The sequence below is a fragment of the Typopeltis vanoorti genome, chromosome 14 (genome assembly GCF_054136105.1).
Source record: "Typopeltis vanoorti isolate ZY-2024b chromosome 14, IOZ_Tvanoo_1.0, whole genome shotgun sequence".
NCBI lineage: Eukaryota > Metazoa > Arthropoda > Arachnida > Uropygi > Thelyphonidae > Typopeltis > Typopeltis vanoorti.
The window spans coordinates 90584930-90598801 of record NC_143562.1 but is presented as its reverse complement, the minus strand read 5'-3'; the positions used below and the strand labels follow the sequence as shown (position 1 = coordinate 90598801).

At 33.8% G+C, this 13872-nt stretch overlaps 1 protein-coding gene across 5 annotated transcripts in view; it reads right to left on the bottom strand.

Annotated features, from left to right (window-relative positions):
* The window catches only part of LOC150099751 (lachesin-like), a 373707-nt gene that overhangs the window by 4825 nt on the left and 355010 nt on the right, over nucleotides 1–13872 (bottom strand). For 4 of the 5 annotated variants that reach the window (XM_090404151.1, XM_090404152.1, XM_090404154.1 and 1 more), the window contains one exon: nucleotides 1797–1901. The exons of the other annotated variant lie outside the window; for it this stretch is intronic. In XM_090404151.1, the coding sequence (XP_090260277.1) occupies nucleotides 1797–1901 (105 nt within the window). The remainder of the gene's footprint in view (nucleotides 1–1796; nucleotides 1902–13872) is intronic. 5 annotated transcript variants of the gene reach the window in all.

Below are 13872 nucleotides of genomic sequence, written 5' to 3'. Positions count from 1 at the left end.
AAATAAGATAATTAATTTCGATTTCCATATGATTATATATATATATATATATAGAGAGAGAGAGAGAGAGAGAGGGTAACAGTTTTAACGTGTTTTGTTTATTTATGTAGTTTAACTATCACAAATATATTTAGGAATATTACTATAAAAAAGGAAAATAACCTACGAATGATTTTATTAAAATACTTATCTCATAGTAAACAGATTATTACTGATTAGCCAATTTTTCAGACAAAAATAATAATGAATTATATTCTAAAATTTGTCACAGTAAATTATATTTCATGGTTGTATTAAAAAAAAAATAAAGATTCTATTTGCTTTTGATTAGGATACAAACACACCTTTTTTATTTGAAAAAAGTAATAATACAATAGGTATTACCCGAAGAGAGGTTTGTTGATTAATACCCTTCGAGGGTAATGGATGGCAATGCTGTAGCCAATGAAGTTCTAACTAAGACTCGACTATTGCTGTTACCCTCCTGCCATGATCAGAGCTTTAATAGCTCAATAACACCTTATCCCTATTGCTGTTACCCTCCTGCCATGATCAGAGCTTTAATAGCTCAATAACACCTTATCCCTATACTGTCCTCTACAGATCACGGGGAAGATGAAAAGCATTCTTGCTTCGCCCCTTTAAGCCAGTCCTTATAAGGATTTTAAATTAAATCTGCATGAAAAATATGTCCATTGATGTATGCATACTTTCGAAGGGCATTGTTTCAAGCTGGATAAATGTTGATCAAGAAGCAGCTCCTTTTCCTTATAAGGACTGGCTTAAAGGGGCGAAGCAAGAATGCTTTTCATCTTCCCCGTTATCTGTAGAGGACAGTGTAGGGATAAGGTGTTATTGAGCTATTAAAGCTCTGATCATGGCAAGAGGGTAACAACAATATCCGAGCCACAGTTAGAACTTCATTGGCTACAGCATTGCCATCCATTACCCTCCTTGAATACCCATTTTAGTCGTCTCGTACGACATGCATGAGTTACATGCTATTCTTATCCCGGCAACCACACGGGGACAGCTACTTTTTGGAAATTGAACAAATGATTATGGCAACTTTAACATAATAATGTTTGGGTGTGAGACGGGGGGAAGAGGCTTTCAATAACAGCATTAAAAATATGTTGAGGGAGGACTTTTGCTAAACCAAACAAGTATTTTATACTTTTTTGGGCTTTAAAAATATTTTTTTCGAAGCTACGGATGTGACGTGTTTATGCCAGGAAAGGCTACAGGTATTAAGTCATTTTAAGGACTTCGAATGACTGCGTGCGTTTAATAAAGCTATGAATATATTCAGCGTTATGATTAAAAGCATTTTAATATATTTTTAGATGACGTCAGTAGCTTAACATAACATATCATCTGAAATGTTCAATTCTGAGAATTATTTTCTAACAAAGAAGTTCAAACACCGTATTAATACGCCTATGAAAAATACACCTTTAGCACACTAGATGGCAGCACGGTATAACTTTCACAAACGCTATTGATTTTTGAGATGTTTCGTTAGGAAAATTCAGTATAATGCACAGGAGGATGGTTTTCAATGAATAAATACTCCAGATCACTCTAGGCAACTGGAATTTTATTTTATTATATTTCTACGTATGATAAGATCACTCTGGGGAGAAGCGTTTTATAAAACATGGTGATAATTAAACTGACGTGTTCTAAATCGCTTTGATGTGACTTCTATTAAATTATTGTAATTGAATTCTATTAAAAAAAAAAAAAATCCTAAACTCAACTACAAACCCCAGATTATAAGGAAATATCCATACCGTATTCCCTGCTGTCTGTATCTGGGGGAGGCTGAACCCAATCACGTGCATGAAGTATGTCATTATCCCCCGGTAACCATGTTCTTTCCCTTCCGTATATGGGTTCTGTATTGAAAAAAAGAAAAAAATAAAAACTTGTATGAAAAAGTACGGAATAGAGACATACTAAATAAAATAGTATTGGGAAATTAAAGATTAAATAAAAATTAAGTTAATTAGGGGGATACTCGAAGAGTAAGAAGTTCTAAACCCCGTAAGTTTGTCTTCATAACAAATCCGTTGATTCTTGTATGGTGTCATGTGACTCATTACATCTTATTTCATTCTACTTATTTGAATCACTCTTGACAATGATTAAATACCTTGTAGGAAGTCATTTAAACACTAAAGGATGGGAGGGAGGGAGGGCGTTATACAAGTGTTTGTTGATTCTGACCCAATGTTCATCCGCATATTCGTTTAATTATTCCTGGATAAATTCGACCTCTTTTGGTTCTTTAAACTGACTGAAGAGCAATTGAATCGAACTCACTCCACATCAAATATCCCTTAAGTGTCACTTTAACAATTTTTGAAATCTTCAAGAGTAGACGCTTAGGATTATAATAACATCAAGTAGTCGCGTGGCGCGTCTTAATAGATGGTTTGATTTTTTTTTCTTTTTTTTTTTTTTATTGTTATGGGGTGCATTGAAAAAACGACTCTTATGATCAAAATTGATTTCTTTAAGAAAAGAAAACTGTAAAAATTTTTGTCATGAACTTATTAATGACGTGTTGAAAGAGCCTTTTCAAAATATAATTTTCAAGAAATCTCGTGTGGCAGCAATATCATTACAACAAAAGGGCAATATCACATGTATGATCGCGAGACCTAGAATTTATTGCTATTATCTATGTTAATTGATATATTCTAATATATCATTGTTATAACTGAATAAATTTATTAAAAATAATAATGTAATTGCTTTATACTATCAAAATCCTTAATTTAAATGATTTTATAAAAAATTATAGTTTCAAATCTTCACCCTTCCAATTTGCAAATGCATTTGCCATTTGGAAGGAGCTATGACGTCATTATGATAATATGATCTATCTCCATCCTGGGAGGGTAACGGATGGCAATGCTGTAGCCAATGAAGTTCTGAGGTTCGGCTATTGCTGTTACCCTCCTGCCATGATCAGTGCTTTAATAGCTCAATAACACCTTATCCCTACACTGTCCTCTACAGATAACGGGGAAGATGAAAAAGCATTCTTGGTTCGCCCCTTTAAGCCAGTCCTTATAAGGATTAAGACGTCATTATTAAAAAAAATCTCTGGTAAAAAGACAGCATTAACAAAAACACTTTACTGTATGTCATGCTCAAATAGAAGAGTAAAGCTTCATTTTTTTGGCAGTTTGTGGACAGATAAGATTCATTCCTTCTTGAAGACCTTTTGCTTGAAAGAAGAATTATATTTGAAATATTCAATCGTTGTCACCGGAACTCAAGAGTTGTTTGCCGTATTCTCAATCCCAGATGACTATGAAATCATTCATAGCTTTGGGTCACTATCAGTGATAGGCAAAGGTATCTGCCATCCATACTTAAATAAATATTACTAAAAGTCGTAATTTTCACTTGATTAGAGTAAATTATAACTTGTTTTACCCTTTAATTAAGAGCAAACAAAGGAAGTTTATTTACACGTGATGTGCCATGACTAGGCTACTGTATTAAAAGCCATTAACTTAATATTAATTTGCCTTAATATTTTTGTTTATCTATATAAAAATCTAGTATATTTTTTCTTTGAATATATAAATAAACACTACGTTTATTGTTGAAAGAAAAAAGAATATTCTGATGATAAGTTAATACACCATTATTTTATTTGTATACAGAAATATGGCTTTGGTGAATGTGTAATTTTGTGTATGTGTATATTTGTGTATGTGTATATATATATGAAATATCTATTAGCAATGTCTTTGCGATGTTCATGTTGAAATCGAAAAAATGTCAAAAAGTTTTAGTGAAGCTCAGTTGTTATAAAACGAAAGAAAAAAAGGTAATTTAAATATACATGAGAGTGGAGCACTAGCTATGATTGATGGATGCTTGTTAATAACAAAGTGAGGTTTCTTTGGATGATGGATTATGTTCATTCATTCACTTTTTTTTCTTCTTAATATAAACTTAATTTAGTTGTCTAGGTAAGTTCGTTACTGCTTTATTTGAAAGACTTCCTCAGAGATTTTAATATACGCACTTTAAAATACCCTTGTAATGTTTAGCAGACGAATTATGAAAATGTACAACTGACCACTAAGCTGCTCTACTGTTATTACATAACTTTGTAGTTCCTGCGAAGTTTGCGCCATCATTAAGAGTCTAATTAAGGCACGCATGACATTGCCCACATGCTGTTCAAGGTCGGGCACAGTTCACGAAACCGTATTCACATCAGCAAGTGCAATGCCGAGATATAAACGACCGGACAAAATTACTTTTTAAGCGCATGGTATGCGATTATTTACAGCCTAAATTATTAAAATAACGGCGAGGGACAGCAGATTGATTACAAGACTGCGGGCGTAATTACGATGATGAATTTAAGGTGGTTTAAAATAATAGTTTCTTGTTTCAGCATATTAGTACTCATCAGCACATTGGATATTAGTGATGGGGGAGTGGAAGACATCTAACAGTGCGAAAAGATTTAACCCAATAACCAGGTTCTGGATAAGGTCAGACGGTATTTTGCCAGCAGTACTTCGGGTTGCTTATCTTAGTGGATTGTTGGAAAACATTAAATCTATCAACTGTCAATTACGACTGTCCAAATCTGTCTCAGGACGAGCCCTGCACCGCTGGAGTTTTTACAAGAAAATAACATTCCATTTGACATTGCAGTCAGGCTTGATTTAACGCCAGTGAAGTCGATAGCGGACGTGTTCTCCACTTTGACAGTTGGCCGATGTTAATGCAATTGAAACGGAGAATGCTCCCGAAAAAAAAAAAAAAAACCGGAATATTTCTACTTTCTCTCTAGAGAGAGAGAGAGACAAAAGAATTAAAGGGGATTTTTCCATTAAATAATGATACAAAACCTTAAGTTTAAAGAGCCTGTTCATCCTTTACAACTTTATTCTCCAATTACTCTGAAATTCGTTTTTATATATATAATCGCTGCTTATTTGAATGCAAAGGCGTCTTATTCTCTTCGTTTTCTATTGATTTTTTTTCTCGAAGTGTGTGAATAATCCACGCACAAATGAATTTTGAATTCGTTTTCCCCAATTATCCCAAGTCTCTAACGGGTTGCTATTAATGTTCGCTCCCAACTACGTTCTGTTTATTGTATTTTATGCACTTAGGAAATTAGTAGTGTGTTTTTAATTTGTTATTTTCTTTAAGGCTAATTACAAAGCACGGATATCGTGTGTAGAGACAAACACAGGGGCCAGTAAGCCGTGCTACTAGCACACACACACACGGAAATCGAACAACCGATTCGCTTGGGAATGAAGAGCCAATGTTGCACGATAGTAAAAGTTCTTAGATTGTTAAGGTGGAAGTAGCAAAGGAAACGATGAAAAGTATTGGATTTTTTTCCCTTTCCTTTGAGTTGTCATTCTGAAAGAGCAACTTTAAATTGTAACCAGGTAAAAATTCGGTAAAAGTTTTGCGAAAAATCGGCTGAAGCAGCTCGTAGTTCTTGGGATTTAAAAAAAAAAAAGGAAACTAAATTAACTATTACACAGACGAGACAAAAGTTAATCTCCCTTAAATTAATTAATGTTATTATTTTACAGTCGGTATCAAGTTAGCATTATTCCCCAACACAGGCGTGCGTCACTCTACGACGTGAATAAAATGTCATCCCTGTTTATAGGCAATTAACAGAACTGTGCTATTCAAGCCAGTTTGAACGAAAGAACTAATAAAGAAGAGGATGGAATACGACTCTATTCCTGCTCCATGTATCTGTCTTGTCTTATAATTAAGTAAAGTTATATCTATTATTAAGTAGAGGTCTTTCTTAAATTTAAATTTATCTACTAATAATAAAAAAAAATAATTAAATAAAATTAAAAGTATAATTTGTTTTTCTAAACTTGAAAAGAAATTGCAATATCTGGAGAAATTCGAAATTATTTTAATAATATTTAATACACCATTTTCTTATTTCTATATAGAATTTATATATAAAACAATAGTTACTGTTCGATATGGTTTTGTCAAATTACATCGTTATAATAAGTAGAATACGTTGAATAATAACCGAGTTCAGTTGTCATTCAAATCCGTTTTAACTCGTATAAATATTATTAGTAAAATCAAGCATTTTCCAACTTCGCACCACAATAGAAAATGCTTCATTCAACCTACCCAACAAAAAAACTACGGGATTTTTTTTCTGTTGTTGCATTTCAGTTCTTCACTAAGTGCACACTTCCAGTCCTAAAATCTATTTTAGCGATTCAAGGTATAACCAACACATTCAACGAACAGTCAGGTTACAGACGAGCGTTTTAGGCAATCTATCAGCAGAGAGATTTAGAGTATTTATTCCTATCATTGCATGTAAATCGTTTTTTTCCCCCAAATTTTTCTAAAGCTCTTTAAAAAGGCAAAATGATTTGTTTACATTACAGAAATTACTCTAAATAGTAACAGTATAAATATGAACAGAATTACTAGCAATATTTACAAATAGTTCTCATCATAATAATGGAACAATTCTATAAAAACAGTGCTGGCAAAGGGGACAATATTAAATTGGAAAGTTAACCTATCTGCACCTTACTTATAGCATTCTTCCTGAAGATCAGCTATTAACTGTTCATTGACTATTTTTTTAAACCGTCACTTAACCCAATTTCTTTCCATTCGTTATTTACAACAGGAGAAAAAGCAGCACTACATTATTTTTAGGGTACAATAACCATACGGCAGTTTTTCGCCCTTCTTGCACATTTGTAGTCTACTGATAGAAAATCGAACATAAAAGCAAGAAGAGGGGTAGCGAGAGAATAAAAATGAAAAAAAAAAAAAAAAAAACATTTTGATTTTAGGGGAAGGCAGGCAGTAAGTGAATAAACAATCTTGGGAGCCCTGGTTCTCTTCGAAATCTCGAGCAAAGAAGTCGTCCCTGTTCCATTATTCGATTTATTAAGAGACCCGGCGTATGTTGCCATAACAAAAACATTTCCCAGATATTCTCCAGACATAGCTTGCCTGTGCTATGTCTTCAATATTGACTTTTTTTCTTTCTCTCCTTCGAAGTGGTTGGGCTTGGATTTTTGGTACGAACATAAAGTAATTTTCACTTTCCCCATACCTAAGACGCAGCTGCTTGCCGAGAGTGGAAGGAAGTTGATCCTTTTTACACCGAATAAGCCGCAGGATACAGTACACGTACGTGCGGGGGGTGGTTCATTTTTGATTATGGATGTGTCAGCTGGGGGGGGGGGGAAGAAGCAAAGAAAAGATTCGTTATGTTTGTTGAGGATGTTTAACTCGAGAAAATAATCATTTGCGGTTATTAAAAGAATAAATATCTTCCTGTTGTTTATGGAATATGTCTGACAAGTCTGTTGTAAGAGATGAAAGTGAGATCATTTGTTGTCTTATATACGGCGGCAATGAAGAAAACTTCATAATAAACATGTCTATAAGAAAAATATTTCATCTCATGATATTGCTTGGAAACAAAGACGATACAGAACAGACACCCGACTTATCTAAAGTGAAAAGAAATATCCTTCAAAGTAGAGAATATATGGCGATTAAAATCTATATAAAGATGAGATTGCTCTCGTTGAATAAATCAAAAAATAAATTCTACATATATTTATTAAATCATTTCATATAGTTTTAACCGTGGGTGGATGGGCTAAAGATTTTTTTTAAACTTCTACTGGAAGTAACATGACCCAAAGGATGTTTAGATTGCACTCTATTCGGAAATAAAGGTCGGAGGATAAGCAACAATATTTCCCTTTCCTTACAGTCCTAATCTCGACAAAATAACAGCGATTAGGTCCATTTCGCAATAAGGAATAATGCGCTTTGATTTTTACTTATTTTTTTTCTTACTACGTAGAGAAATAATACCTCCAAAAATTACATTTGCACTATGAATGTTCCTTAATTCTTTCTTTCGTAATAAAGTATCATGGCAGAGCATAAATCTCATTAAATAAGCACTGGGTTGGTTATAGAGAATGAAATCTGTCAGCATACCTGATGGCATTAAAATTAACGTTAATTCAAAATCGATCACCTTAATTCCACTTTTGAGTACATTTTCGGCGTTAATGAAAATTCCTTCAGAAACTTTTTTTCGGATATTTCATTAGACGCTTATAGAAGTTTCCATACAACCCTCGATAAAAAAAAAATTTAAATTACAGTATTTTATAATTGAAATTCAAAGGAAATCCACTGTTAATATGATAATCATAACTGATGATTAATATTCTATAGAAGAGGTATTTGTTTACCAGACTGTTAAAATGAAGACAGTCTCATTAGTTTTCATCTGGGCAGAAAATGCATGCAAATCAGCATCTGATACGGAAACTAATTTTTGGTCCTTAGTCCTTATAAGGACTGGCTTAAAGGGGCGAAGCAAGATTGCTTTTCATATTCCCCGTTATCTGTAGCGGACAGTGTAGGGATAAGGTTCTTGAGCTATTATTAATTATTAAAGCTCTGATCATGGCAGGAGGGTAACAGCAATAGCCGAGCCTCAGTTAGAGCTTCATTAGCTACAGCATTGCTATCCATTACCCTCCAAGGGTATTGGATTGAATCTTCCCTCTCATCCGTCAATTTTTGGTGATGCTCTAAAGAGAATTCTATTTCATATTAAATTATTTATAAGAAAGAATGGTGTATAAGTTTACTGAGATGTTTTTTAACTATTATTAAATATACATTAGAAATAATTTATTTCTATTATTAAAATAATTATTAATTTATTTATTTATAACTATTTATCTATTTTACATATTTTTAAACGTCTAAAATTATCTAATATTAAATAACACATTGCTAACTTAAAAACGGTGAAACATTGTCAATGAAATTACAATGTTCAACAAATTAAACCTTTTTTTTTGTAATGGAAACGAATTTCGAAGTGCTAAATTCAAGTCTATGAAACTGAATTTATTTTAGACGTATGGGTTACACAGTTTTATTTATTTTAGCATGAATCCACCATTTCTTTCCTTTATCTCATAGAAAATCGTAATCAATTAAACATTTGTTATCGTACATAAATCTAGAATCGGCTACAAGACTAGTGTCTCACACTTTAGATATTCAATCCGCTGCTTTCTCTCCGACACGATGCAGCGGTCGTAATTCTATCCATCTAAATTCAGAGCTTACTTCATCATCATCAAGAGGTGAAATACTGCAGTGCTGACATTTGATTAACTCTCTGGTTTGGGTGGGAATAAATAAAATGTCATCGGCATCCAATGAATACGTTGATGAAGTTGTCAACAATCCCTCGTCTGATTGAACAGGAAGAATCAAACGATGATATTAGACGTGTTCAATTTCATGATCTGGATTGATTAAAATAGCAAGTGAATCTTTTTTCAACAGTGTAACAAAAGATTTTTGTTTTCAGTTACGGAAATAAAATCTTGGCTTGATTATCACAAGGCCTACTACTGGTGTAATCGAATTGCTGCTGGATATTCGTGGAAGGTTTAAGAAATCATCGCTGATTTTTGTGCTTGAGAGAAGGCAAGCATTCCATCAAGCAAGTAATAACCTTCCACAAATATTTCATACTTAGACAAGATAAGATTATACCGAAGAGTCTCGATGCTGACGCTGGTTGCATTAATGTGCATCCTTGTCTTACCTCTGATTTTACATCAAATCATCTTCCTGCATTTTCTTCAATCTTACTGCTGTCTGACGACTTATATATATATTGACTATACTGCCCTGTATAATATTTCATTTACTATATATAACTGTTGTGTTTTGTAAAGCTTTTCTCTGGGCACCTTGTCATATGCCTTTTCTACATCTACAAAACTTAAGTCCTTGTCATATTTCCACAATTTCTCAATTATTTATAAATTTAGTTTAATCCTTTATCCAAGTGTGAGTAAACAAAGTTTGCGCCTGAAAGTATCTTCAGGACTGGGGTAAGGTAGTACAACACCGGGCGACTCCTTGCAAAGGTGGAGCAAGCTTACATCACTCCTACCTCAGTATCTCCCATAATGCAAAACACTTGGATAAAGGATTAAATTAAATTTATTATAGTCTAACCAAGGGAAAAATAAACTTTCAAGTCTCAATTATTTGTCTTAAATCGAAAGTTGGATCTTGACAACCTCTATTTGGCCTGAACCCTGTTTGTACTTCTCCAATTTCTCTTCCACAATCTTTCCCAAGTATACTGCATAAATCTTACCTGGAACACTCGGTAGGGAAATACTTCTGTAAATCTCGCATTACATTTTATTCTCTTTTTTTATAGATGGGTACTATGAGAGCTCTACTCCAATCATCTGAACTTTGACCTTCTGGCTACGCCCCTCTGAATTATGAGGTGTAGCTGCTGCTTAACTTTTATACCTCCACACTTAAGCATTTCTGGTGGAATATCATCTACTCCAGCTGCCTTTCCACATTTCAAGTTTTGATGGCTTTTTCTACTTCAAGTATGGATATGTACTCCTCTCTGCATTCAACATTTTCTAGTTCTGTCAATGCTTGGTTTGTTTAACAGTCTTTCAAAATAACTACTCCAGACATCTAGGATATTCTTATCTTTAGCTTTCATGTCATCTTTGATTCCTTTTACAGTATTTTATCCTCCATTTCTAAGCATTTTCAATAGCCTCCAGAACATTTCCTGATATTTATTTTCTATGTTCTTACCAGTCTTCCCACGACTTTTGTTTAGCTACTTTTACATTTTACTTTTACGCGTGATGGAATTCATTTCCTACTCTGATAAGTTTAGATCTTTAACAAAGACCACTTTGTGCATTTTATTTAAAATTCTCGACATCTATTCCTTTTTTTTTTGGTTCTATATACCCGATATACTCCTTATTTAAATAAATGTAGATTTAATGTAAATGTGTACGCTACTAAATAATTGTGGTAATAATTTTAGATAGACTTCTCTTGTGTTTATTTTTATTAGGTACATACAACTGTTTTATTATCTTATCAAAGGGCACCACGAAATATCTTATTATCTCATAATATAATATACGTAGGCTGTTCAATAAGTAATAAGACTAATTTTATTGTTAACCACTCATCGCAATATTAATTTCTTTGGAATAAAGAAATGTTGCTGTCTGTATTAACAAAAGAGGTTGATAGATGACGTATACTGGCTGATGTGTCACGTGACTAAACGCAAGCTTGTTTCGGCGCGCCTACGAGCGATTAAATTTTGTGTGCGTTTGCAAAAATCGGCATCGGACAAGCTTAAGAAGTTGTCGCCTTCTTGTTCCAGTCTTTCTTTCCATTCTGTGCACACATCCACTCGATGCTGCATTTGCTCCGGTGTCAAGAGTTTGGGAATCCATCTGGCGCAAACACGTTTCAGTCCCAAATGAGTGAACACTTCCCACAGAAATATTCAGGACAACATGCAGCTGGCATAATGTAATTCTGCGATCCTCCTTGATAATAATCGCTGCTGTGTTGATCATTGTCTCTGTGATGGATGTTGAAGGTCTACCACATTTTGCCTTCCTTCCTTAAAAGTTTTATGCTAGCGAAAAACACTTGCCCTCGACATTGCTTCATCGTGGAAAGCTTCTCGTATCATGTTAAAAGTGTCCGATGCCTATTTTTGCAAAGTTTAATCGCATAACGCTGTTCCAAGGACGCTTCCATTTCGACGACTGGACGCGGCTCGTAGGCGCGGCGAAACAAGCTTGTGTTTAGTCACGCGACACTCTGGCACATCAGCCCGTATACGCCATCTATCAACCTCTTTTGTTATTACAGACAGCAACATTTCTTTATTCCAAAGAAATTAATATTGCGATGAGTGGTTTCACGACAGTAAAATTAGTCTTATTACTTATTGAACAACCCTCGTAATATAATGTTATGTATAAAGTTGCTTCAGTATATTTCAACCAAATTGCCCCAGAGAAAATTGACAAACATAATAAACTGGCCTCACAACCTTTAATTCCTTGGGCTGTTTGACCAAGAACCTCATCTCATCCTCTACCACTACTAAGAAAACACAGAGTTATATAGCAAAAAGGAGAGCAGGTTAACACTGTGCTGCATATCGAAATATTTAATTTAACGTTCCACAGATGATATCTTACTCTGGCACCAGCATAATGACAAGCCAACAATGTCAATTTTCCAGCACACTGTACATGAAGTCTACAGTGTATGGAACTTTGGTTTTCCAAAGATGTAGACTTCACCATTAATATTTAACTGTGGTTTATTGAAATAGGTGGACCAAAAAACCTTTTTCAGGGAACGTGAAACAAAGAAATGTGAACTTAACTACACATCGTCATGAATGTTTCCTTCAACACTATTTTGTATTCGCAGATTCGACATGTAAATACAATTTTTTCGTTTCCTTGGCAACCGCTACCCAAAGCAGTTATTCCGCTGTGCAAAGTAGATACCGAGTTTCTCACAGATGTACAAGAAAGCTGAAGAAAGGTGAGATTCAATTTAAAGTTGAAGTCCGAAGTTTTGTTTCTGTTCGAGACTAGATGACAGTGTAACAAACACCCCATTGGATTACCTGTCACCTTCAGCTACTTACTTTATTTTTTACGACTTCCGGTAAAATACAAATACGAATTTTTCTTATCTTATAATCATGCGCTGCTTTAAAAGCTGACTCTCTTCTTTAATAAATAATAGACGCTGAGAAGCGTTCGTCACTTGCACGCGAGAAAAGTGAATACCGTTATTTTTGTTTTGTACCCACTTTTGTTGAAGGAAGCACTTTTTTTTGTCTTCTACTTTGTATCACCGTTTGTGTTTTTGTTTAACGTATTGTTCAGAAATATTTTTCAAAACCGAGGAAAATAAATAAAACATGACATCAATGCTTAAAGTTTTCTAAAAAAAAAGTATCTATTTTTGGCCTCTCAGACTTTTTATGCTACCATGTTTATATTCTCGTACATGTGTCATTGACCCACGCAGAACCAGTCTAGTTATTATCAATTCACGGCTGGTTTGTCCACTCTAAGGGAGGAGACAATAGGTTTTAAGCAATAACTCCAGGTTATTGACACAGAATCAATCGCTGAAGGTGCGCACTGTGAACATCTAAGATTCTACCTGACCTTTAAGAAGAACTAATCAGTTCCTAAAAAAGAACAAAAAATGTAACCTTTGGGCGTCATCCAATTGATGCGAGCAACATCACTTGGTTTTTAGTACAAAAGCTAATTTTTGTACTCATTAATCTCTGAGATATTTTGTCACCTTTTTATTTTTTTTTCTACTGTCTTCATGCCAAACCAAATAAAATTTTAAAGAAATTTTAACTCTGAATATCCTAGGTTTTAAATTCAGTGTCTAAGTTTAACCTCAGTAATCAAAACCTGTTAATTTGAATCACGAAAAAAATGTTCCAAATTAGTCGAAACAGGGTGGTGATTTTATTGATTTATTGTAGAAAGTGATGACGTTACCAAAATAGCATATGCTGGTATATTCCACTCAATATCACTAACGAATAAGTTCAGAGTTTTTAAGATTCTAAATTAGCATTTTATCTTCTATACTAAACCCTTGCATAGGAGAGAAAACAGGGGAATCAATTAGGACTCATTTGAGAAAGAAACTAATAAGCATTAAGATGAAACCCCTGTCTTTTTCCTAATTCCTTAAGAACAGGGATTAGTCAAAGCAGAAAAAAATTTCTCTAATCATTGGAAATGAAGTGAAGTTACCTGTTGTAAATTAACAAAGTTCAACTTTCCATCAAGAACATTTAGATAATTAAGTTACGATTTTGTTATTGTATTTTTATTAAAGGCAAACTCTTAATGAGTATAAATGTCTAATTTACTGATTCTAGCA